At 33.7% G+C, this 24,124-nt stretch overlaps 5 protein-coding genes across 6 annotated transcripts; 3 read left to right on the top strand and 2 right to left on the bottom strand.

The window, feature by feature from the left end:
- LOC102611326 (PHD finger protein At1g33420) lies at positions 1-4,800 on the top strand. The gene is made up of 5 exons (XM_006466155.4): positions 1-702; positions 2,033-2,159; positions 2,375-2,590; positions 2,743-3,363; positions 3,673-4,800. The coding sequence occupies exons 1-5, from the start codon at positions 372-374 to the stop codon at positions 4,505-4,507; spliced, it is 2,130 nt and encodes a 709-aa protein (XP_006466218.2). The 5' UTR covers positions 1-371; the 3' UTR covers positions 4,508-4,800.
- A 3,045-nt stretch (positions 4,801-7,845) lies between these two features.
- On the top strand, positions 7,846-9,858 carry LOC102611617 (peroxidase 47). The gene is made up of 4 exons (XM_006466156.3): positions 7,846-8,225; positions 8,325-8,513; positions 8,701-8,863; positions 9,285-9,858. Exons 1-4 carry the CDS (start codon positions 7,977-7,979, stop codon positions 9,662-9,664), a joined length of 981 nt encoding a protein of 326 aa, XP_006466219.2. The 5' UTR covers positions 7,846-7,976; the 3' UTR covers positions 9,665-9,858.
- An 877-nt stretch (positions 9,859-10,735) lies between these two features.
- LOC102611916 (uncharacterized) lies at positions 10,736-14,569 on the top strand. Of its 2 annotated transcripts, XM_006466157.4 has the most exons (6): positions 10,741-11,070; positions 11,477-11,530; positions 12,306-12,379; positions 12,989-13,106; positions 13,249-13,307; positions 14,142-14,569. In XM_006466157.4, the coding sequence occupies exons 1-6, from the start codon at positions 10,924-10,926 to the stop codon at positions 14,218-14,220; spliced, it is 531 nt and encodes a 176-aa protein (XP_006466220.2). In that variant the 5' UTR covers positions 10,741-10,923; the 3' UTR covers positions 14,221-14,569. The 2 variants fall into 2 exon arrangements, with proteins under 2 accessions (XP_024957761.2, XP_006466220.2); XM_025101993.2 differs by lacking the exon at positions 11,477-11,530 and having other exon boundaries at positions 10,736-11,070.
- Positions 14,570-15,812: 1,243 nt separating this feature from the next.
- Positions 15,813-17,817, bottom strand: LOC102612211 (uncharacterized). The gene is made up of 2 exons (XM_006466158.4): positions 17,653-17,817; positions 15,813-17,216 (listed from the first exon to the last, which is right to left on the bottom strand). Exon 2 carries the CDS (start codon positions 17,214-17,216, stop codon positions 16,164-16,166), a length of 1,053 nt encoding a protein of 350 aa, XP_006466221.2. The 5' UTR covers positions 17,653-17,817; the 3' UTR covers positions 15,813-16,163.
- A 1,987-nt stretch (positions 17,818-19,804) lies between these two features.
- On the bottom strand, positions 19,805-21,487 carry LOC102606691 (zinc-finger homeodomain protein 3-like). Its single transcript, XM_006466498.3, has one exon. It carries the CDS (start codon positions 20,715-20,717, stop codon positions 20,058-20,060), a length of 660 nt encoding a protein of 219 aa, XP_006466561.2. The 5' UTR covers positions 20,718-21,487; the 3' UTR covers positions 19,805-20,057.
- Positions 21,488-24,124: the final 2,637 nt, after the last annotated feature.

Here is a 24,124-nt window from a genome sequence, read left to right as displayed (position 1 = left end):
AACTTTCTCTTTCTTTCTCCTATTCTCTTTACCCAAACCGCCTTTACGTTTCTGTCGGATTCGAATTCCCAAAAATATAAATAAATTAAATAAATAAAAGCGAGAAACAAACTTAAAGCTAAATCTAAATAACTAATCAATCAAATAAAATCAATCACAGAGTTTTGATGAATCATGATCTGTGCTGATCTCATCTGACCAAACATACAACCCTACACAATCTCATCAAACGTTCCTTTTTATTTTCCCTCTCAAAACACAAGCCCAAACCGAAAAGACCACACACTACACAGAATCGCATCACATACAAATCTCGCTTTCTCTAATCTACACCGTGCGATCAACTATCCCTCTGTTTCCAGATCCAAGATATGGTTGTGAACGGCAGGCCATTGAAGCGGATGAAGCGAAGAGTCACCGCGGATCTTAACGACTTCCTTACTTTTCCTTCTACCGACGGTTCTGGATCTGCTCCAACGGCGCCGTTTAGGACTAGTATTAGATCTTTTTTGGCTAATCACGCGTTGATGCCGCCACCCTCCTCCCTGTTACCCCACCTTCTTACGTGGCAGATACTGTTCCGAGTCGCTGACGCAACGGACGGTTCTGATTCCACGACCCCGCTCACTGTGTGTTTGGACGTGGTGGAGGAAGACGTCGCCAGATCCAGATCTGTATACTGCGATCAGTGCCGAGTTGTTGGTGAGTTGACACGTTCCGAGTTCATTCTTGTTGACCGAGTCTCTCTTCTCTAATTTTTTTATTTCTTTTTTTATTTTTTATGTTGCTCCACGCAATTCTAGGAAAGTCTTTGGCTTTTTGTTCCCGGTAGCCGGTCTCTAAGGCGGGAAATCAGAGATTCTTTTGTTTTTGTAAAGTTTAGCGATAACTCATGCGGTTATATCGTGAGATGGCTTTTTTTTAATGAACGGTGGATATGAAAATCTTAACGGATAAGAACAAAGAGAAAAGTTTTAAGTCTGGGGACGCATTAGTTTACACCTGGCAATTTCTCACGAGATGTACGGAGACGCGTTTAGTGTTAAGTTTGTGGGCAACGCGGGGCCCTTGTCTATAGAGAGATGTTATTTTCGTGTGCGGTTTGAAGGACACGTAGCAGTTTTTAATCATATTGGCCTCCATATTGATGTGACTGGACACCATTCTTTAGCGGTTGCGTGACAACTATTATTTGGTGGTCGCACGACTTAGTTTCCTACCCCAGAATAGCCCTCATAATTTAAGTATGGACTGCTAGTTATCTAAGTGTGATTGTAGGATGGCATGCTTGTAAATACTTGGACATCCGTGGTTGATATTTGAGAAAGTGAACATCAATAAGTGATTCTAATGCTTACTCTTCACTTGACGTCGTAAAATTCTGGGACACGTCATCAAATGGATTAATACTCGATTAGTTTTTTTATTATATTTAAGCTGATCATACTGGATTGGTAAACATTGATGTTAAAATACAAGTTTTCTTTTGACATACACGTAAAATACTCAAGTTTTTTTTTTATAAAACTTTTTTTTTTTTTGTGTATCCGTAGTCTTTCAGTCTTTCTAATGTGCTCATGTTTTGATTTATTTTTTTCGGCCGAGAATCTTATGTTTTGATTGATATGGGGCGTGGTTTAACCTTTTGTCTGACGTTGCTGATGAGTTTTCGTTATGATATGATTATGATATAAAAACCTTTGCGCCTGTACTGTTGTTTGTGAATGAGCTGAGAATATATGTTTCATGAGTTCCATCTACTAAAATTTGATTCTGGCCTTGTTCAAATGAATTACTTTTAATATTGTGGCTTTTGTTTGGTTCGAATCAACTGTGACCTTAACTGCATTGAACTGACTTGTGGTTTTTTGAAGAACTTTTAGGATAGGACAGGAAATGTCATTTTACTGATGGACTGTAAAATTTGTCATCATGCAGTGTAGCTTTCTTGCAGAAATTTAAATATATTGCACATAACAGCAAATTTCTGTCATTAGATTTCTTATCGTGCATTTTTTATTTTGATTTTTAGGTTGGAGTGGCAATCCTGTAAGCAGTAAACGCTACCATTTCATTGTCAAGGCTGATGGTAATTCCATTGGTGGGTATAACAAACCATGTACGTGCTGTGGGGATGCCCTGCATTTGTCAGAATCCAGGTGAGTGATTTTATTCTTTTTACTGGTTAGCCATTGTGTCTGTCCTTTGCATTATAATTTATCTCAATAACATTGTGACAATGTCTCAATGATTTGGATGTATCGATGTATTAACCAGAATTCATTTAAAAGAAGAATTAATTCTTATTTGTTGTATTTTTGGTACTTCAACCACATCAAATTTGTTTACATTATTCTTGGTTTTTCATTGTAAGGTGCAAGACATGCAACCATGTGACGACGACGGATGATGTTGAGGATTGGGTGTACCACCAGTTAGAGGATACTACTCATCTTTTACATGGAGTGGTTCATGCGAATGGTTATGGCCATCTTCTTAGGGTCAATGGCAGAGAAGGTGGATCTAGGGTCCTTGCAGGTTGTCATATCATGGACTTTTGGGATCGGTTATGTAAAGCTCTTGGAGTCAGGTTAGGGTTTCAGATAACTATATTATGCTAGATCTTCCTTGTGATTAGTTTTTGTTTTGCATGTTAAGTTCAGTAACTCTGGAATCATCAATTATCTAACACTAGCAGCGAGTTAGAATCCAGCTAATTTGTCTTTTTCTCTTGGTAAATAGAAAGGTTAGTGTGATGGATGTATCAAAAAAGTACGGATTGGAGTACCGGCTGCTTCATGCCGTAACCAAAGGCCATCCGTGGTATGGTGACTGGGGTTATGAATTTGGTGCTGGTAGTTTTGCTCTCACTCACGATGCCTATAAATCAGCTGTGGAAACCCTTTCTACCATGCCATTGTCCATCTTTTTTTCTCAAGGACGGAAACCTCGCACTCATCTGCAAGACAGAATCTCATTTTACCAGTCATTATCTGAGTGTGAGCTTGTAAATATAAGAGATCTATTTTCTTTCTTGATGAAGTTAATTTATGACAACCACAAGTCTTCCTCTACTCGCATTGATGATGCAACTTGCAAGAAGCTTAGTCCTTGTACCCCAGGGGTCTTGCACTCTTGGACTAAGGGAGAAATTGAACGTGTGGATGAAGCCATGTTTAGAGTACTTCGGGCTGTGTCTGGATCCAATTGGGTTAGTTGGCGAACTCTTAGGGGTGCAGTATGCAAAGTGGCTCAACCAGAGCTACTTGATCATTGTCTCAAGGAGCTTGGAGGAAAATTAGCAGCTGATGGGATGGTGGTTGTAGCCAGGTGCAATCCGGATTCGGGTGTATTTGAGTACAGGTCAGCATTTACTTCCTATTGAAATTATTTGTGTCAGCTATTTTCTTGATTATGATCCAGGCTTTCTTTTTTGTTATAATTGAAAGTTATTTCAGATACCACTCTTTACTAAAATATGTTTATTTTGATACCATAGGTTGGAACTGTGTTTTGCCATTTACATTGAAGCCTTTTTAAATAGTATATTTAGAACAAATTGTTTTATGCATGAAACTTGGGGGGTTTCTTGTCATTTGACTTCTCTGTTTAGTTCTTTATGATTTTTATATTGAGTAAAGATGATTTACTTTATTGTTGTCTCTGTCACAGACTTGAGGCAGCTAATGAATCCTTCAATGGTGTTACATCTTGCAATGATTCTCCTGTTGTTAAGCATCCATCTCAAGAAATTCTCCTGCGAGACCTGAAACTCTTTTTTGAGAGTCTGTTGCATCCACAAACCATGCTAAACTATGGACCTGAGGCAATAAGGGATCTTGCTATCAGTTCAGCTACAAAGCTCATTGACTGCAAGCAGTTCATGAAAGATTACAAGCCTGAAAAGACTTCCTCAATTAATGATTCATACACAATCCGCCTCTCATGTCAGTTAGAACTCATGGATCCATCCGAAGATAATGTCCCTGATCCACCTTCCGAGATAATTGTCTTGCCTAGAAATGCTACCGTTTCTGACCTCAAAACTGAAGCATCAAGTGCTTTCCAAGATGTATATTTAGTATTTAGAAGATTTCAGGCCGATGAGCTTCTTGGCTATAGTGGTGTAGATGATTCCACCCAGGTTAAACTCTTACTAGGGGCCGCAGAATCAGTTCGAGTTCGAGGGAGATGCCTAGGGAAAAATGGGCTTAGCAAATACAGAATGGAGAGAGGCATTGAGAGATGGACGGTGGATTGCATCTGTGGAGCTAAGGATGATGATGGGGAAAGGATGTTTGCTTGCGATGTGTGCGGGGTGTGGCAGCACACAAGATGTTCTGGCATTCATGATTCCGATGCAGTTCCAGCTAGGTTTGTTTGCTGCAGATGTAGAGGCACTGAAAAAATGTCTAAACCTAGTGGGTTCTGCAAAGATGAGAATACTTCCACTGACGATAGTAGCTGCTTTGGGAAGAGCGTGGCAACACCTTTTAAAGTTCGGTGAGAATTTTAACTGCTGTACATGTGTTCTCTCTTTGTCTAGGAGAGGATTCATAGGGCCTAAATGGACTGTGTACATAAGAAGAAACAAGCTCAAATTTGTTTCGGGCCGTTGTTCTCTCCGCTCTTTCCAGAATAGTATATGCTTTTGCATTTTGCTTCCCTCTGTATATAAATTTTAACTGGTGTCTGATTTATAGTATTCTGCAAGCGCAACTAGAAGAGAGAGTAGACACTAATAAATTGAAAGGGAAAAAACTAACTGATGGATTTAAGAATTCGCAGTTGCTTCTGTTTCGTTCCTCTACTTGTTTTTTCTTTTAATTATTGTTGTTAATGGAAAAATGCAAATTTAAAATCTGGGTCATCTTATGAGTTTTATTAACCTTGCTCAAAACATAACTGCATCGTCAAAATGCGTTGCTTAAGCCTTGAGCATTTCTTCACGGCCTAGAACTGTTGAGTGTTGACCGTCTATTTTAGTAAGACGTGCCGCATGTTTTGTTGGTTGAGCGGCCTATCGCACTTATTTGTTTATGAAAACCAAGTGAGTAGAGATGAGATTTATAATGGGGGAGAATTATAGGTCTCCAACAAATGTGAATATATATCTCAATATAAAAAATAATAATAATTGTGATATAATAGAATGGATTAAAATGAGTCCCAGTAGATCTTTATAAAAATACCAATAGACTTCTAATCGTATCATTATTAAAAAAAAAAAAAAAAAAAAAAAACGATTATGTTCTATCATCATTTGAGGAAGTGGAAAATCTTTCGGAGCGCGTCGAATACTTGATGACTTGATGTAAGTGGTCAGAGCCAATTCGTGGCTTCACATAGTTAAAATGCTATCACCTATTGGTCCCGGAGAATGAAATATATAAAAAATAGATTCATCCAAGGATTTGGCTGCGACATATTTACTTACGTTAACTTGAATCTTAAATCTGTAGAAATTTATAAAAACTTTAAATGTAGAACATAATTAACTTTAAAAAAAAGGAAAAATATCATTTTTATCCTTAAAGCTTGATACAATAGCCTATTTTATTCTCACTATTTAAATAATAACTTATTTCATGTATATTTTTTAAACAACAGCCTAAAACACTCTTTCATTAATTTATCATTAGTATATTATATAATTTATTGAGGGCCAATAGAAATTCAAATAATGATATACAAATTATTTTAAAATAAACTCTCACATACAATTAAAAACATGTCTTTCTGTATAAATTTAAAATTGAAGGGTAACTGAATAAATAAACAATAATAAACAAAATAATATGTAAAACACATATTTAACAAAATAAAAAAACATAGATTTTACGAGTATTAGAGTATTTTTTTTAATTCTTTAGTTTGTTCTTGACTTTAATTTAGTCAAAATAAATAAATACATAATCAATTAGTACTGTTATTCTACCAAAAGCAAATATACAATCCTTCATTTACGTAAACAAAATATGCACTAAAGACATAAAAATACATATTTAGAAATACCACAGAATAAAATACATCGGTACTCTTTTTTTTAATCTTTTAACTTATCATTGACCTTAATATGAACCATGATTGCTAATAACAGTTCACTGAACACGTTTCTATGTTTGAAATGTTAATATTTTTTTAAAAAAATAAAAGCATATTGTTAATCTCATTCAAGTTGAACGTGTACAAAGCACTCATGTAATGATGATACGCTCCACGGAAACATGTGGTGCTGCCATACATACGCGTTCGAAGCACTCATCAATTCATCATATAAAGTATACAAGAAATGGAATTGCACGCGTAACATAAAACTTTTTTTACGACTTAACTTAGTTCCCCACTTCCACCATAAAAGACAAAACTCAAAGTAGGTTTCCAAATTTCTTATGGAAACCAGCTGCATTGCATTGCGTTTACCTTTTTTTTTTTTTTAAATATAAAAAAGGGAAAATAAAAGTCGTAAGCTATCCTAATATTATTGGGATCCCCCAAAGTTATATGTAATGTAACTTATGGTATGTTTGGTTTGAAGAAATATAAGGAGAGGAGAGGGAAGTAGGAGAGGGGAAAGAAAAAAATGAGAAAAAAATGAATTCTATGTCTAACCAAATAATGAAAATGAGATTGACACTCTTTTTCACTTATTTTCTCTCTTCCTTTTTTCTTTCTATTCGTATCCTCTCCTACCATTTCTTCCAACCAAACACGCACTTAGGTTTGCCATATTATTGTATTACCGTAGGTAAATAAACTCAACATCTGTCGGGGCGAAAAAAGAAAAAAAAAGAAGTTTTTGTTGGAAGTTTCTTCATTATCAATGATCAATTTATTTGTAGTTAAATCTGTGTCTAAGCATTAATAATTACATTGTGCAAGTAATTGCTGACAATTTTGGAGTAGTGATTGTAGTTTACAGGATAATGTGTTTTTAGCTACAAGCCTCCAGCTACATTTTTAACTTTTGAACTGTAACAGTATAGCTTTGCTGAAATTTAATTTATGTTCGATTTTTAAAGTTTAATATGACAAGACTCCTAATAATAAGACACAAAATTACCAACATTTCTCAAGTAGTCTCAAGTTTTGACATGAAATATTGTTATATTTCATTCATTCTGATATCTGAAGCCTAAATTACATCCGAAACTCAAAATACATAACATTATAATCATATCAAAATTTTATTAAACATAATTACGTGCTAGAGGAAATGCATATGCACATATCCACTTTTAAAATCTAAAATTCAAATTTCCTCGCTTTTGCCTTTTTTTTTTTTTTCTTTCCCTCATCACTCACATAGATAAACAAGATTTTGCTTTTACTTTCTAGTGTTGTTCCCATAGAATATAAAGATTTAACGATGACTTGAGAGTGGAACCCGAGGTCAACCATTTAATTTTTTTTTTTCGTATCGTCGTCTCCAAGTTTTTTAATTTCTCTCCACTAGACATTCAAGTGGACCAATAAGGTCTCTAATTAGTGGAATTTTCTAGACAAATCATTATACATCACTAAGTCAGTCAATTAATAAATGTTTAATTTTAACCTTGGCTTCTATTTTGAAAATTGAAATTACGTGTTTATAAATACAAGATGTTGCCTGCTTCTTGGATTTGACAGTCAACAAATTAAAAATGGTGAAATTTTGTTACGTGTCTTCGTACATGTAATTGACATGCATAAAATTAATAATTTAATATAATTATCATAATATTAATTATTACAGATTGGGTGGAGCAAACGGCAGTCCCACTATCTCAATAATTCAACCTTTCCATTTCTTCTCAATATATAATCATTAGCATTTATAAATACACACTCTTCGCCACACTATCTCCGAATTAATTTATAGCTCCCCCATATCATCACCTGCTCACTTCACACACCCACACATACATATATACAGCCATTCAATTCCAGCTTATTTATATATTTTTGTTTTGTTCTATAATATAATATTTGTCAATATGTTGTTGAAGTCTCGTATGAGTTTGGCAAAATTAGTAATGGCCAAGTTGCTTAGTGTTTTTTTGTTCATGGAAGTGATAGCAAGTGGTTTTAGGTTCGGAGTTGATGGACTTCGAATGGATTACTACATCATGACTTGCCCATTTGGTGAACAAATTGTGACAAATGCTGTCGACAGGGCTCTCGACGATGATCCCACTCTTGCTGCTGCCCTTGTTAGAATGCATTTCCATGACTGTTTCATTGAGGTCCTCTAATATTTTTTTTTTCAGTTTGGTCCTTTCTTTATTTATTTATTTGATATCATACGAAAGAAACTAATGCTTTGTTTTTTTTTCCTTTTTAAGGGGTGTGACGGGTCAGTTCTGATTGACTCAACGCAGGACAACAAAGCAGAAAAGGACTCTCCCGGCAATTTGAGCCTGCGGGGCTATGAAGTTATAGATGATGCTAAAAATCAGCTTGAAGAGCATTGTCCAGGCGTCGTTTCATGTGCCGATATCATTGCTATGGCTGCTAGAGATGCTATTTTTTGGGTAATGAAATTGATTAAGCCTCTAATGTCGCAATAACATATCATATATATATAACTATCGGCCTTAACAATCATACATATACAACTTTGTCACATCAGTTTATATTACTAGTGTTACTGTTACATCATTGCAAATATTGTAGAATACATTTCCAAATATTTATAGGTTACAAATGGTATGTGAACAGGCCGGGGGTCCAATATACGACATACCAAAAGGAAGAAAGGATGGAAGGAGATCGAAAATAGAGGACACGATCAATCTACCCTTTCCCACCTTCAACGCATCAGAGCTCATTAGAGCCTTTGGCCAGCGTGGCTTCACTGCTCAAGAAATGGTTGCTTTATCAGGTAATTGTCATTAACACGTCAATTGATAAAAAAATAGTTTCACTAAATGACACCAATATGACAATGATTCGATGAATTTGAATGAATGATTTAGCAGTACTGCACCACTATATGTTTCGTGTTATTCGATTTGATAATAAATCTCAACCCGTACTGCATATAGGGGTTATATTAAAATATATTAATTATAAAGTATAACTAATAACGTTAAACAAGTAATCGATACATATTATTATTTTTTTCTTTTTTTTCAAAAAGAGAATTTGTGGGATGTCCGAAATAGAAATGGCAACCACCCACCAAATGAAATACGACCTAAAATTCTCAACAATGAAATTCACATTCAATTTGAGTTAACAAATAAGGGAAGTTAATTGTCTAACTCGTGTGTGTAACACTAGTAGACTTGATGGTGAGGCAGGGGCGCACACGATAGGGGTGGCCAGATGTTCATCATTCAAAAGTCGGTTGACCGGCGTTGACCCAACCTTGGATTCCGACTTCGCAAAGACGTTATCAAAGACTTGCAGCGCCGGGGACAACGCGGAGCAACCCTTCGACGCCACCAGAAACGATTTCGACAATCTCTACTTCAATGCACTGATCAGAAAAGCGGGGGTTCTGTTTTCGGACCAAACACTGTTGACGAATGCGAAAACCAGAGCAGCTGTCAACGGTTATGCCATGAACCAGGCTATGTTTTTCTTGGACTTCCAGCAGGCCATGGTGAAGATGGGCATGGTTGATGTGAAGGAAGGCGGCAAAGGAGAAGTTAGACACAATTGTCGCAAAATAAATTGAAAATTATGGGAACATCAATTTGTGATGCTTGAGAGTGTTATAATTAATTTATGTACTCGATCGATGGTGTTTGTGGGATGCACTTTGTTGCTACTAGTTGTATAATGTAACAATAAGTAATGCTTTCTATTTCTTGTAGACATGCAGTTGAGCAAAATTGTGAATGTTTATCAAAGTCTTGATGATTTGGTGGATTCTTTGTTGTTATAAGCTGTTTGTTTACCATTGTTTATACTTTATATATATAATAGTTATGTACTATATTAAAGTATATGTGAAACAATTTCAAGCAATAGGATATTTGATAAAATTATAAATTATGAAGTTATAGTAATCCCACAATTTATGTAATTTCTTTTTTAACTGAAAATTTTAATGTAATATATTTTTTAACTGAATCTGATCCGGTAACCTAAGCCTAAGAAATTGGGTTTATATTGTGTGAGTCCGCACTCCGCAATATTTCCTAACCCAAGAAATTTTTTCTAGAGCGGAGCTTTTAACACCCTTAGAAAAAATTCTTATAACAATTTTTTTTTTAATTCTACTTCCGAAACTATCCATCTTAATTTATAAAATATTAACCTCTAAATTAAAATCAATCATCTTATCATTAAAAATTAATCTTATAAAGAGTATCTCTTTTAATTATTTATTAATAAATGTATACAAATTCTAAAATTTTAAATTATTTTCTTCTTGTTACATAATTTCTATCTCTATAATTCTTAATTCTTAAAATTTTTCAAAAAAAAATTCAATGAAATTTAAAATATAAATATAAGTTATGAAATGGGATGGATGTAAGAAATTGTTAAAAAAATAATGCACTTAAATATTTAGTTGAATTTTATTTCAAAATAAAAAAAAAATTATCTTTGATTATTTTTAGAATTTTAATTGACGAGGGGATTTATACGGAATTTTAGGAGGGTGTCAAAAGGCCCACACCTGAACTTTACTAAAATGTAGTTTGGGGTGCTGTTAGGAGTTTCTTACGGAAGGTAATGGGGTACGGTTAGTAGTTTCTTTAAGAAGGTCCTGTAGAGCATCCAATTATGAACAATTCGATAATTTTTAATTTTTGATATTCCATCCATCCGTCGATATCATCTTTCTAAATTCTAATTAGCAGCAGCAGCAGGTGCTTCGTTGCTTTCAATTTGTAGAATTTGCCGTAAATCAGAAGTGAGCATTACCAATAGCAACAAATTGACATTGAGTTATCACGGATCCAGCTAAAAATAGAGAAAGTGAAAATGGAGAAGATGAATCATGCGTTTGAGAAAATGAAGATGCTAGTTGGAATGGATGTTGAAGACGAAGAATCAGCCGTAGAAAACGACAGTAACTCTTTCGCTTTCATCGAAGACTTCAATCGCCAATGCACTTTAACCACTAAGCAGGTGCAGCTTTTCTTTTTTTTAAAAAAAATTTGTAATTAGCTTCTGCACTTAACTGCTAACCTGTGAGCTCTGAAGTTGCTTAAAGCTCTTTGATAGATGAATTATTTATTAATCTCTCTTAACTGAAAAATTTAGAATTAAATCATCATATTCATATCTTGTTAGATAGATATGCATTTAATTTAAGTTCATATTTGGAATGGACTGACTGTTACTTGATTAGATTTAGGAATTCATGCTGCCGTGCGTGACGTCGGCTTTGGCTTTTCTGTACTGATTCTATGTTTTGATATTCTTTTAGATCGAAAGATATGCTTGTGAATCTTTTTACCTATTGATTTTTACGATCAAATGTATGTATTGTATTTGTTTGTCATTAACAATTCTCTTTCCTCACTTTTAATAGAGGTTGTATGGTTTCGCTATCTGCTTCTCTGTCGGCATATTCTGTACACTATTGGTAAGTTTAGCCTCAGCATTAGAGCTCTTCTTTTTTATGTGTTCAGTATAATTTCCATTGAGGTGATGGTGATGTCATCTGTCTGTTCTGATAAATGACTGAACAAAATATCTGTCTCTGAATTTCATTATCTAAGAATCTAAGATTAATAGTCTGTTATTTTATCAGTATTGAAAAATGTTTCTTAATGATGTAAGCATGTGGTGTAAATTTCTAACTACTTTCTGATGGGTCTGCATGTAACCTTTTTACATCTGTTAAATGGTATAGGACTTTATATCAAAAGGTGTGTTCTTCATCCGTTATTAAATTCAGAATTTTGCATTTTCGTAGGAGGAGGAGGGGGGCGGGGGGGGGGGGGGGGGGGGGGGGGGGGGGGGGAGTTAGGATTTTCCATTAGGTGCTTTCAAGAAAACCAACGCCGACTTTATTATCCTGGACATTGATTCATGTCCTTGAGTGTTCAGCCACAGTACTTTGACATGTTTATGAAATTTTAGCCACAGCCCACATGTCTTAATGGCTAAGTGCATACTTTGGACACCCTTTTTAACGTATCTGACTGACTCAATTGGTTTGTTAACCATCTTCCATTCCTATGGATTACAAGATAAATATGAATTTTCAGATGTAAATATTTCACCATGGAGGTAGAGTTAACATGATTTTATATTTTGATTTGTTAGGTTACTAGTTTCTTACTGGTCTTGGCTTGAATAAATCTGGCGGCTTTTAATATTACTGACTATTTTGATCTTTTCCTTTTTCATGGCAGTCATTACTTGTTTTCTTTAATCCAATCAAGTTCGGAATCACATTCACATTTGGGAATTTGCTTTCACTCGGAAGGTTTGTGTCTGAATTCTGGTATTATATTGTCTATGGTGATAGGGCTAACCAAAAAATGTCTGCACATGTGGGTATGTGTTATGCCATCTTGGTGGCAGTTTACATTGAAAATATGCAGAGGTGAATGAAATTTTCTTTTTTTTTCTATGTTTCCAGAATAGGAATCCTTGCAAATAGTACATTTCTGATTTGAGTGGCCAATGCTGTATTTTAACATCCTAGGATGCTACAATCTGGGTGTTTAGAAATCTTATTTCTGTCTTATCTGTATTTAGTCTTCCTTTCCTGTTGTCGTCACTTTACCATCTTTACTATGTATTAACTTTCTTATGATAACTTTCTTCTCCTTCTTGCATTTCTCTAAGTAAAATTGTTCTTTTAGTAAATTAGTTTCTTCGAGTTAAAATAACATGGTAAGTTATATTTTGTGAAACTGGTTCAAAATGCTTGTTTCTTTCCTCATTTAGTCAGGCATTTTCATTCACAAAATCTGTTATAATTTCTCAAGTCACTGGAAAACGTTGTGGTACTTTTCATAATTTGTCCTGCTATCCAGCCTTTCTTTCGGACGTTAAGCTGGTTTTTTCCCCCTGTTCTTTTTAATGGCAGCACAGCATTCCTCATAGGCCCAAAACGACAAGTGACAATGATGCTTGATCCTGCTCGTATTTACGCAACAGCTATATATATTGCAAGTATGATTATTGCCCTGTTTTCTGCTCTCTATGTAAGTTGCAATCTTCTTGTTGTTTCTCTTCCTTTCTTTTTTTTTTAAATAATTAAATTCCAATGTACGGAATATATCTTTAGACTGAGCAATAACATCAGTTGGGGATTTAATTTGATCTTTCATTGATTGCATTGAGCAGGTTCATAACAAGTTATTAACACTTTTGGCGCTGATTTTAGAGTTCGGAGCACTAATTTGGTATACCTTATCACTTTTGTACTCTTTCATTTGCACATCTGCTTCTTAGTCTCATCCACTAATACAAAATTTTAGACCTTACACGAATTGAAATGATTATGTTTCATTCTTTAGCATTTTAACATGCAAATTTGACTGATGAATTCATGCCCCTGTAGTCCACAATGCAAACATCATTCATAAATTAGTTGATTTGTTGAAATTTTGAAATGATCATTCTTAAAGGGGTGTGTGTACCCTTTTATCTTATACAAATTGCAACAACTTGTCGACCTTTAGATTAATTCACTTTGAATGATTCATCTTTCATATTACTCATGCTATTCCCATAGTGATATACACTATTTATGTATATTTATGTGTATCTACAATGGACTAAAATATATTAACCTTAATGCTCTGGCTATAACTAATGTTTCTGTTTCATGGTACAGTTTTCATTGTCTAGGGAATTGAAGGTTCTGTTTTATGCTGTAATTCTTTAGAGGGAAAAACTGTGGTGCAACTGTGGTATCGTACCACAGTTGCACCCAGCCGTTGGATCCCAATAGACCCACCCATCTAAGTGAATCCAACGGCTGGATGCAACTGTGGCACGGTACCACAGTTGCACCGTAGCCGGACCATTCTTTAGAATCACTTGTTTTGTCTGTACTGCTTTATTGAATCACTATTAGATGTGTGTTGCTTGTAAAAGAATTGATTCCACTTATATGGATATGGAAAATGATAGTCCTTGTCCTGTTGTCCATTTTATTGATTCCTCACATGTACATTATTGCATCCCGATTTGCTTACTTCTTGTGTTCTTCTAATTGTCTCTGTACAATATAGGTATAGCTTGAGCTATATCCCATTTGCAAGGTCCATGGTTTCCAAGATCATGTTAGCTTGCTTCGACACTGAATTTTAGGCTGATAAGCATGGAAAACAGTAGATGGATCATTCAAAGAAGAAAGTGATCTGCTATTTGCTGATGCAATTTGCCTGCAGCGAGTTGTGCAGAGGTCTGTCTTAGATGTATCAACATACAAAACTGAAACTGGATTTGTTTATGTGAATAGAGTTGTAGAATTCAAATGTTCTTTTTTCTTTCTCAATTTTTTTTTTCTTCTACTCTTTATTGCCATTTGTGGATTATAATTAGAATGGAGATGGGTGTGTCAACAGAGATCAACTCGTTTGTTGCCATTTGATATTGATGGAACCAGTATGAGTTTATGGTTCCTGCTGAGAACAATATTTAATTTTTTGTTGTGATAGTTTAGTAGGTTATCAACTTTACTAATTTCCTTAGGTTAGTTATTCTGTGGAGTTGACCAAAATGTCGACAAATTTTTCTATTATTATTTTATGCTGGTTTGATGGTATTATCCACTCGGGCTTGCTTATCAGGCTATAGATCATTGTTATGTTACCGTATTAACAACCTTCAAACCAACTTTCAGCAAATTGTTTCTTTCAAATTCCCTTTCTCCACTGTAACTTGGTACATAACAAAATTTACCAGGCTAATGTTTTTCAATGTTATCAATTAAACATAAATGTTATTATTTTGATTTTAAGTTAAAATTAATAATTGTAATCTATTTTAATTAGTGACAAAAAAATGTAGCTATGCCCATTCGTCATAACTCTTCTTCTTTTTCTTCTTTTTTTAATATATGTCACCAAACACGAAATTGGATTAAAATTGGAAAAATAATCCAATCCTAAAATTTTTATTATCCCTCGACCAGAGGCACCAGGCACTTATGCTAATTATATGGAGCCGTATTGTCAAGGAGTTAGAGCCACTGCTGCAATTTGGTGCCGCACTATGTATTACGTGAATCCGACAGTGATTATCATACATTAGAGTCGAGTGTGATTTGATGATTAAGGATACGATTGGGATTGACATTGGTCAGCTGTAGTTTAGATATAATACTAAAGTGTTTGGTAAATATCAGCTGCTGTAGTTTGTAAACTATATTATATAATTTTTTATTTATTTAAAATTTATATTTACTAAATATTATTAACTTTTTTTTAATAATTACAATTTTTTTTTTCACAGCAATTGTAACTTAAAAGTTACAGCACCTCAATTCCAAACGGAGTTTAAAATTGTATCTTTACATTTGCTTAAATCTTCTAGTCACTTTTGTTGGAGCAATAAAAATCATTTAGTGAGCTGGTTAAACGAGGGATTTGCTCGTAGATGTGCGAGTCGAGTCTTCGCTTTCGAAATTTCATACCGGTACAGTGAAATTAGACAGTTTTAAGTCATATTTACTATATACTATTAACTTCTATTTTATAGTTATGATTTTTTTTTCACGACAACTATGATAATATATCAATACCGAACAAGGCATTAATCCAAATAATGTAGATTTCATGGAAACAATGTTTTTCCTATCAGCAATTGTCCAGCCACATCCACCGCCCTTTTATACCAAAAAAAGAAACACAATATGCTTCATTCTAAAACAAACATTTATGGCATCAAATACAGTCAACTAAAAGCAATCGAATTTCTGCAATTCTTTGTCAATTAAAGTTTTACATGTAAATGCCATAGATCAGAGCATCGATTTGTAAATACATCGTCAGAATCATACAATCTCAGAAACAGAAAAATGACATGAGATTTTACTTTGGGAAGGCAAAGACTGCTATCTGATACAGGAAAAACCATTCACTTTGCATCAACCAAAATTCAGCTTCTTCTTCAGATACAATAATAAATAGAGAGAAAAAAAAATGAAGGGGTACTTAATGAAAACAGGAAATCTTAAAGAATCTTCCCTTGCATTTTGACATAATTGTTTATGCAGAACTCCAGTAAAATCAAAATAAACACAATGCACTTTAAGCAGCATCAGCATTAATATACCCATCCTTGCGACCTTCAAATCCTGGTCGCAAGAGCTTTTTCTCTCTTTTCTCGATACGTCGCATCTTCTTTTGGTGAATCCTCTCAGAAATATTTGCCGATCGCTTCTGCTGTTTCTCAGCTTTCATCCTCTCTCTGGCTTCAGTCCTCTCCTTCCACTTCCCAGCATTCTTCTGATGCTTCCTTTTATCCTTCTGTATGCTCTGTTTCAACAGTTTTGGATTGTCATGCACCTTAATTCCTGCAGCTCTACTGGTGGCTGTTTGCCATGAATGCTTCGTCGCAATCATCTCTCCTTTCTCAGGATCTTTCTTTGCTTCCTCCAGTTTTTTTGCCTTTTCAAGCTCCTCGAACTTGGAAGGCTTCTTCCTCTTCTTCTTAACATGTTTTACGTCATCTCCAATTTTAACATGAGTAAACGCAAGTTTATTCGACGCCTCTGCTATATCCTCCTCCACATTATCTGAAGAATTGTTAGTGGTAGATTTCCTTTCTTCAGTTCCGGATTCTCTCTTGCGTTTCTTCTGCTGAATTCCCTTCTTGTCACTCTTCTCATTCCTCTTCTTTGGTTTATCTGAACTATCAGCATTTCGACCAGCTCGAAGCTCTTCAATCTTCTTTTTAAGTCTTTGCCGGAGTTCTTCATATGTCACTGATCGATCATCACCTTCAAAACCAGACATCACAGGTTTATTCTCCGTTTCCTCATCGTCACTCTCCTCGTGTGATCTTTCCTTTTCCAAGTTTTGCTTCAACAAATCAAGTGTTGTTATATTAGACTTCTCAGGATCCAACCGATCTCTCCGAGCTTTCTTGATATTTTCTCTCACTTCCTTCTTCACTGAAGCTTTTTCTTTCTTGCTGAGGCCTTGAAACCATGGCTTCTCTTTATCATCAACTGGTAGATAAAACCTTGCCGGGACAAGCTCAACCAACTTGTCAAAGAACAGCGCATGGTCACGAATAATGGACTTTAAATCGATATCAGGACTGGCTTCCTCAACAACTTTTAGCTTTTTCTTACCCATCTGTAAAGATATTGAAATCAAAGCAACAGGAATGAATCAACTAAAAACTATTGTCAAAGAACAGCGCCTGATTCTACTATGACTATTGCAACGCAACTTACTCAAAATCAACATCGATCAAAAGAGAAAATAATTCAAGAATAATTCAAAAGGTCACATTACAAACAAGAACTGTTATCTAGGTCACACACGAATATATATTAATTTGACCAATAAAACTGTAATTTGATCCACGCTAGCAACTAGTATAACATAAAACCCTGTTTCCGATATTCAAAGAAAATCCACTAACCAACTTAAATTCTCCGATTTCTCAATAATGAAAGAAAAAAATTCTTATTTCCGTTTATACTTTACTCCAAGCAAACATATGTAAAAATAAAAAGAAAATACCTCATTTAGAAAAAAGGAGTGAACGAAATAGAGAAAAAGATACCTGAGTGTCGCCGCCGGTGACGGAGACTGGAGGTTTAAGAAAGGTTTTGTTTTAGCAAGACGATGAATCTCTGTCGAAATTTTAGGGTTTTGTGGCTGTGAACCGATGAACCACCATAACGGAAATTTGGGCCCATTGGGTCAAACCCATTAGGCGGCGTTATTATTTAGTACTTTATGCATCCCTATTGACTTTTAAGTTCATCCTTATCTCTTTGCAATAACTGACGGACTTCATCTAATTTTCTCGACATAAAAATTCTCTCCTATTGTTTTTTTTTCCTCTTCTAACCTCTCCTAATAAATTGTGTGATCAAGATTAAATTTCAAATTTTAATATTAATAATTAAATTGTTTTTTTTTCACTTTATTTACAATTAATTGACTTTTTTCACTAAATTTATTTCATTTAAAGTGGTTAGGAGAGAAAAAAAAAATTAGGAGAGGATCTTGATTCTAAACAAAAACTCTTAATTTACATGATGATATGGTAAATAACAACTTGTCACATCACAAAATTATAATACTGTTACATTACTTAAGACACCATTTTTTTTTTGTAACAACACAATTATTGATGATAATATGACAAAAATAGTTTTAATATGTAAACTTGTTTCACAACTTTTTTTAAATAGTAATGCTACACTTCCAAAGTAATCTTTCAAAATATTTCATTGCAGGTGATGAGTGTTCATCCATTAAATGGTGGGATGTTTAAATCAGAAATTTTTATAAGTTATGGATTTTCATCATTTAATTAATGACACATTGGTTTTGATGAAATCTCTTAAAATATTACTTAAATAGTGTTAAAATTATTATTTTTTAAGAGACAGAATCTAATTTTTAGATTGACATTTTTTTAGGATGCAGTGTTAAAAAAAAAAAAAAAAACTTAACGCTTGCTATAACTATAAACTCTTTATTCGAATTAATGTGACATAATAACAATGGTTAGATGATACACCAATGGCCTACTTGACTTATTTTTATTATTTGGGTTTCGATTACTATTAATGTATTACTATTAAATAAATTAATTAGTGCGTGTTATATTTATTTAAGCGTTATCTGTTCATACTTCAAATACTAATAAAATTCAAAAGTTACCTTCATGTTTTAGTTTCACATATGAAGCCTATATATTGGTATCTTATATCACCAATCGTTGGTTGATATATACATTAAACACACATAATTTAATACAAATTATGTATCCTAATTATATGTATGTGTGGTAATATCAGTCTTGTAACCATGTTACACATCAATAGTTGCTAAAGATTAAGAAAACTTGAAAACCGTTTAGTGCCCTTCATAGATTTAAATTTTATCATAATTAATTATACGGCGCGTAATGGAAAAGTTTTCATTTCCTTTTATTTGTTTATTCTCACTGCTAAATGAAAATAATTATCACTAATCTGTTTCAATGAGTATTCAAATCTAAAGCGTGTTTTACTCTATGATTAATCAATACTTAGTGTTGGTCTCAGCATGATTAACATGATTAAGCTATAGATTTAGGGATACGCAGCCGCCTAAAACATCACCCAGCAACCGTTTTATAATAAAGAAATTATGGGAATCAATTACATCTCTCCCTTAGTTACTAAAGGATCATGGAGGCATCAATTACTGTCTATGATTATCATAATTAAACCCCCTAATTCTATTCCATTATCTCTTTCTAAGTTGGTATCCTAAGCTTTAACTCTACTACATCAATTTCCTCAAAATGCATTCGGTACAGTACTTCCGCTGAGTGACAAGCACATGCACTTAAAATTGGTCGGCCATTCGTGGTAATTAAACAATATCTTGCTTCTTCTAATTTTCATAAGTAATCTTTACCTGCGAAGTTTGATGTGCCATACTCGTATTTATTGTCTGATCAATAGTGTATATCGTGTGGATGATAGAATATTGCGATGGCTTATTCTATACTTGTACATTCTTTACTTGAAGGTTTATTAATCTCTAACTAAAAGAAATAACTCTTAATAAAGAGTCGGGGCGCACACTTTTTATGAATAACATTAATGGGATAGATGATGTTCTTAAATTTTTAAATTAAAACTTAAATTATTTCTAACTAAAAGAAATGACTCTCTGCCATTATTCTTTAGATTAAATTAGAACTCTCACCTTCTGCATTTTTTTTTTCCCTCTCTTTTTCGAAGCACTTGTAATGCTGCATGAAATGGATACAGTCTAGCCCCTCAGTACTAGAAACATTTCAACTCTCAAGAACATGGAAAGAGTGCTGTATGACCTAGCTAGAGTAACATGAAAATCTGATACAAATACAAGAACAGGCCCTGAAAATTATTTGGAAACATGCATGAAAATTATATTGATAAAATGGTAGAAATGAAAAGACCAGCTGCTGCTTCACTTCGACTAATCAAACGATGACGAGTTTTTCTTGGCGAAACTCTGCTTGTTATTGTGCATCCAAACTTTGAGAACTCTCCTCTTGATCCCGATCTCTTGACAGAACTGCTGCACAACAGATTCATCAAGCTTCTGTATTCTCCAATCAGCCCTTTCAGCAAAGCTCAGCATCTTCTCTTTTTGTTCTTGTGTGAACTTTGTCCTAAACCTCTTTCTCATCATCATCCTCTTTTGATGATCATCATCGTCAGCTGGAGCTGGCCTTCCTACAACCACACCTCTTCTTTCAACCTTCTCATCCGATGCCGAATGCGCCGACCCGCTATTTCCGGAGAGCATCATCATGGCCTGCTGATGAAGATGATGGTAGTGAGCATCACATCCTATCTCTTTTCTGTGGAAGTTTCTGTGGCAGTTGCATGCCGAGCATTTTAGGGATTCAATGGAGCCTTCTTCTCCGCTGGGCATGAACTCGCCGCATCCATCTGTGGCACTGCCGCCAATAGCTGCTGCATGGTTCTTCAGGCATTCCTTGTACCTCACCACCTTTTTGCAAGGATTCTTCTCTTCCTCATGATCCTGCACGACTATGTTACCATTTGAGTTTGAGCTGTTAACAAGCACGATAAATTGTCTCTCCTTCGGTGGGCTTGAAGAACTGTTCATCTCTCTCACACACAACAACTTATTTTATATGTATATGCACTACTGATTATTGAGTGTCTGGGAATATGGGATGTTTGCTTTCAGAGTTGACTCTTCGTTGTTGCTATATGTGATCTTGTGGCAGTGGCACATAGCTAGTGATAACAAAAACAATTATGAAAGGTTACTGAGGAAGAAATGAACATCGATCTATCAGGGAAACCGACACGTTAATTAGTTCTAATGGAAAAAGAGATATGTTGAAGAATCCTAGCTATGGCTAACATTGGATTCTTTTGGAAAATTGGTTAACGAGAGAGAGAGAGAGAGAGAGAGAGAGAGAGAGAGAGCAAACGCGTTTAAATTTATTCGGAAAAACTGAAGGAGAATTGTATATATGGAGAGTTTGGACGGAATAGATAGAATTAAATTAATATCTTCTTTTTTTTTCCTCTTTTATGATGATCAATTTTGCAAGTGAAGCAATACCAACTGGCCATACCATATAATAATTAAAATAACTTAATGAAAGCGAAAGAGAGAATAGGGTGGGGAGGGTTGAAGGAATTAGTGCTCAACGGTACGTGTACTTATATTTAGTAGAGGGAACTGACTACTCTACTTCATCCTAATTAATGATGTGTGTGTATGTGTTGATTTGACGATCAGAAAGAAAGAGAAAATTCTTACATATCGGAAAGAAGGGACTAGAGAGGTTTAAGGTTAATTAGATATATATATCGATTGTACAATAAGTTAATAAACAAGGGATACTTGTTGCTTTGCTTGCACAACAATCTGAAAGCTTAGCTATGGCAAGCTCTCAGCCATTTAAATTAAAAACATTTCTGTCACGCGTGTACTCACATTTGAAATAGATTCAAGAGAGAGAGATCAACAACCTCAACTTTTAAATTACAGAAACTGTGAACATGTCTCTATATTCCATGCAACTGCATGCACTGCCGCTTCAATAATAACCATTAATGAAAATAGTGGTATTGTGGCTGCTTCATTTTCTACAAAAAAAAATATATATATATATATATACCACTATATATGAGCTCACAAGGGCAGCAAAAATAATTAATGCATATGTTTCCTATATCATCGTTTAATTTTATATGATTCGTAGCTAGGTTGAGGCCTCTGATAACCTGATAATATATTTAGATTATAGATGCACAAAAAAATTAACAGACACACGAATTGAACCCCACTAACTCACTAGCTTAATTTTAACGATGTAGCTGGCACATTTTCTTTCGGTGTGAATGTAGCTTAGTTGGTTCAGTTAACAAAAAGAAAGAAACAAAAAATTCTCATTGATTTAATAAGATAGAATATATTGTTTACTTAAGCCAATGATGAAGGGAAGAAATTATATTTATGAATTAGAAGAGTAAATTGCAAGTTCTTTGGAAGTTTGATAATATATTTATTCCTATATTTAAATGTCTGGGACTGGATTGTATTTATGTGGGTGCCATTGAGCTGGCTGCTTTTTTCTTTTTTGCCTCCTTGTCTGATACCTTGAAGCGCTAGATTTGGTCTTGATGCACTTGAGCTTTAATATAGAGGAAACTTTATAGCTAATGCTCAAGTAATGACAAAATTTTTTGTGCTTATTAAATATATAAAAATAAGAGTTCCCATCAATCATTTCCTAGCTCTCTATATATATTATTTCTTATTGTAGGCTAATAATCAATAAATCTATACCTTTTTTTCCGAAAAATAAAATCTCTTAATTTGTTCACTTTAAAAAAAATATTAAATTCTTTTTTATTTTTTTGTGTGTGTGCTTGCGTGTAAAATAATATTCAAAGGATCAGCATAATATATATGGGCGAACATTATAAATTGTACAAAGGATAATAATAACGAGTCAATTTATACTAATTAAAAAGGTTGATAACCTTTATATTTGGATAGCAATAGTGGGGAAAGTTACACTTGATCATTTGGCGGTATTACAAATGGAGCCACGAGTACATCAATGGACCAACAAGTTTTGTTCACTAAAATGAAAAATCATGAGTTTAAAAACATCAAATCACTCGAGGTGAAATCTTTTATAATATAATTTGAACAGCTATTTGCATGCACTAGAATAATCCTACTCTATCGCTACAAATTTGGTGGCTTTTGTATGCTAAAATTAATCTCTAAAACTACTAAAACATTTATGGGTTAATTTGACATTAAGGATTAGGCATATGTTATTTTAGTTTGTGGATTAGTCCAAATTATTTTACCGATGTAGGGAACAAAATTTTAGTTTTGGGTTAATTTTAGCCTACCACTTCGTGAAGTGACAATCTTCAAATCGCTCATTTTATTATTGAAAATATCAAGTTATCCCTCAAAATTTATTATTTCTCTGTTATTTTTAATAGGTAAAAAGATAAAATAGTATATGTACATTTTCCTAACAGTCAATTAACAGAAAAATGTCAAACCTAGGTAGACTAATTTTCATGGGTCCAAATCTTTCTAGATTTCTCAAAACACACATAAATATTTTAAATATTTATAGTATGCTCCCTAATACTTTAAAATATTTTTATTTTGTGCCTATATGACTAATTTTTTGAACGGATTAAATTTTATCTTTTCGTATTAAAAAATATTTTAAAAAATAAATATAGAAATTAATTAAAAGCTACAAATAGAAAATATATAATATTTTACCTTTTTCATATTTTTAATTATTATCATTATTATTCTTTTTTTCATTTTTTAAAGCTACTTAAAGAAAATATAGATATAAAAAAAAATCAAAGAATAAAAGAAAAATGCTACTGACAAATGAAAGGAGTAAGGATGAGAAAAATAAAAGGAAAGAAAAAAAAAATGCTACTGAATTCATGTACATGGAAGAAAAAAAAAAACAAATGAAAGGAAAAGGAGTATAGATGAGAAAAATGAAAGGAAAAAAAAAGTTACTGGAGTCATGTACATGAAATAAAAGAAGAAATGAAGAAAAAGACAAAGAACGAGTAAGGATGGCGAAAAAACAAATGAAAAGAAAAGATGAAGGAGTAAGAATGAAAAAAAAAAGATGAAGAGAAATGAAAGAAAAAGACAAAGATGACATTATCATAATTTATATGTGATGATTCGTCTGGTAATTTATTTAATTAACATGTCTAATTTAAAAAAATTATCAATTTATTTAAGCTCATTAAGTTATTTCAAAATTTTATTTTTTAATTTATTTTTCAATGACTAGCCATACATCAATTACTTTTATCATTTTCTAATTACTAATCATACATCAATTACTTTTTTTTTTTAGTCTCACAACGTCATTACAAGAATATTTTATTAACATCAAAATATTTTTATATTTTTATAAGTTAACGATAATCAATGGTTAAAGATAATAAATTTTAAGAAGTAACTTAATGTTTTCAATAGATTAG

This window comes from Citrus sinensis, chromosome 7, assembly GCF_022201045.2.
Source record: "Citrus sinensis cultivar Valencia sweet orange chromosome 7, DVS_A1.0, whole genome shotgun sequence".
In the NCBI taxonomy this organism is placed as follows: domain Eukaryota; kingdom Viridiplantae; phylum Streptophyta; class Magnoliopsida; order Sapindales; family Rutaceae; genus Citrus; species Citrus sinensis.
The sequence above is the reverse complement of the archived record's forward strand: the minus strand, read 5'-3'. Positions and strand labels throughout refer to the sequence as shown.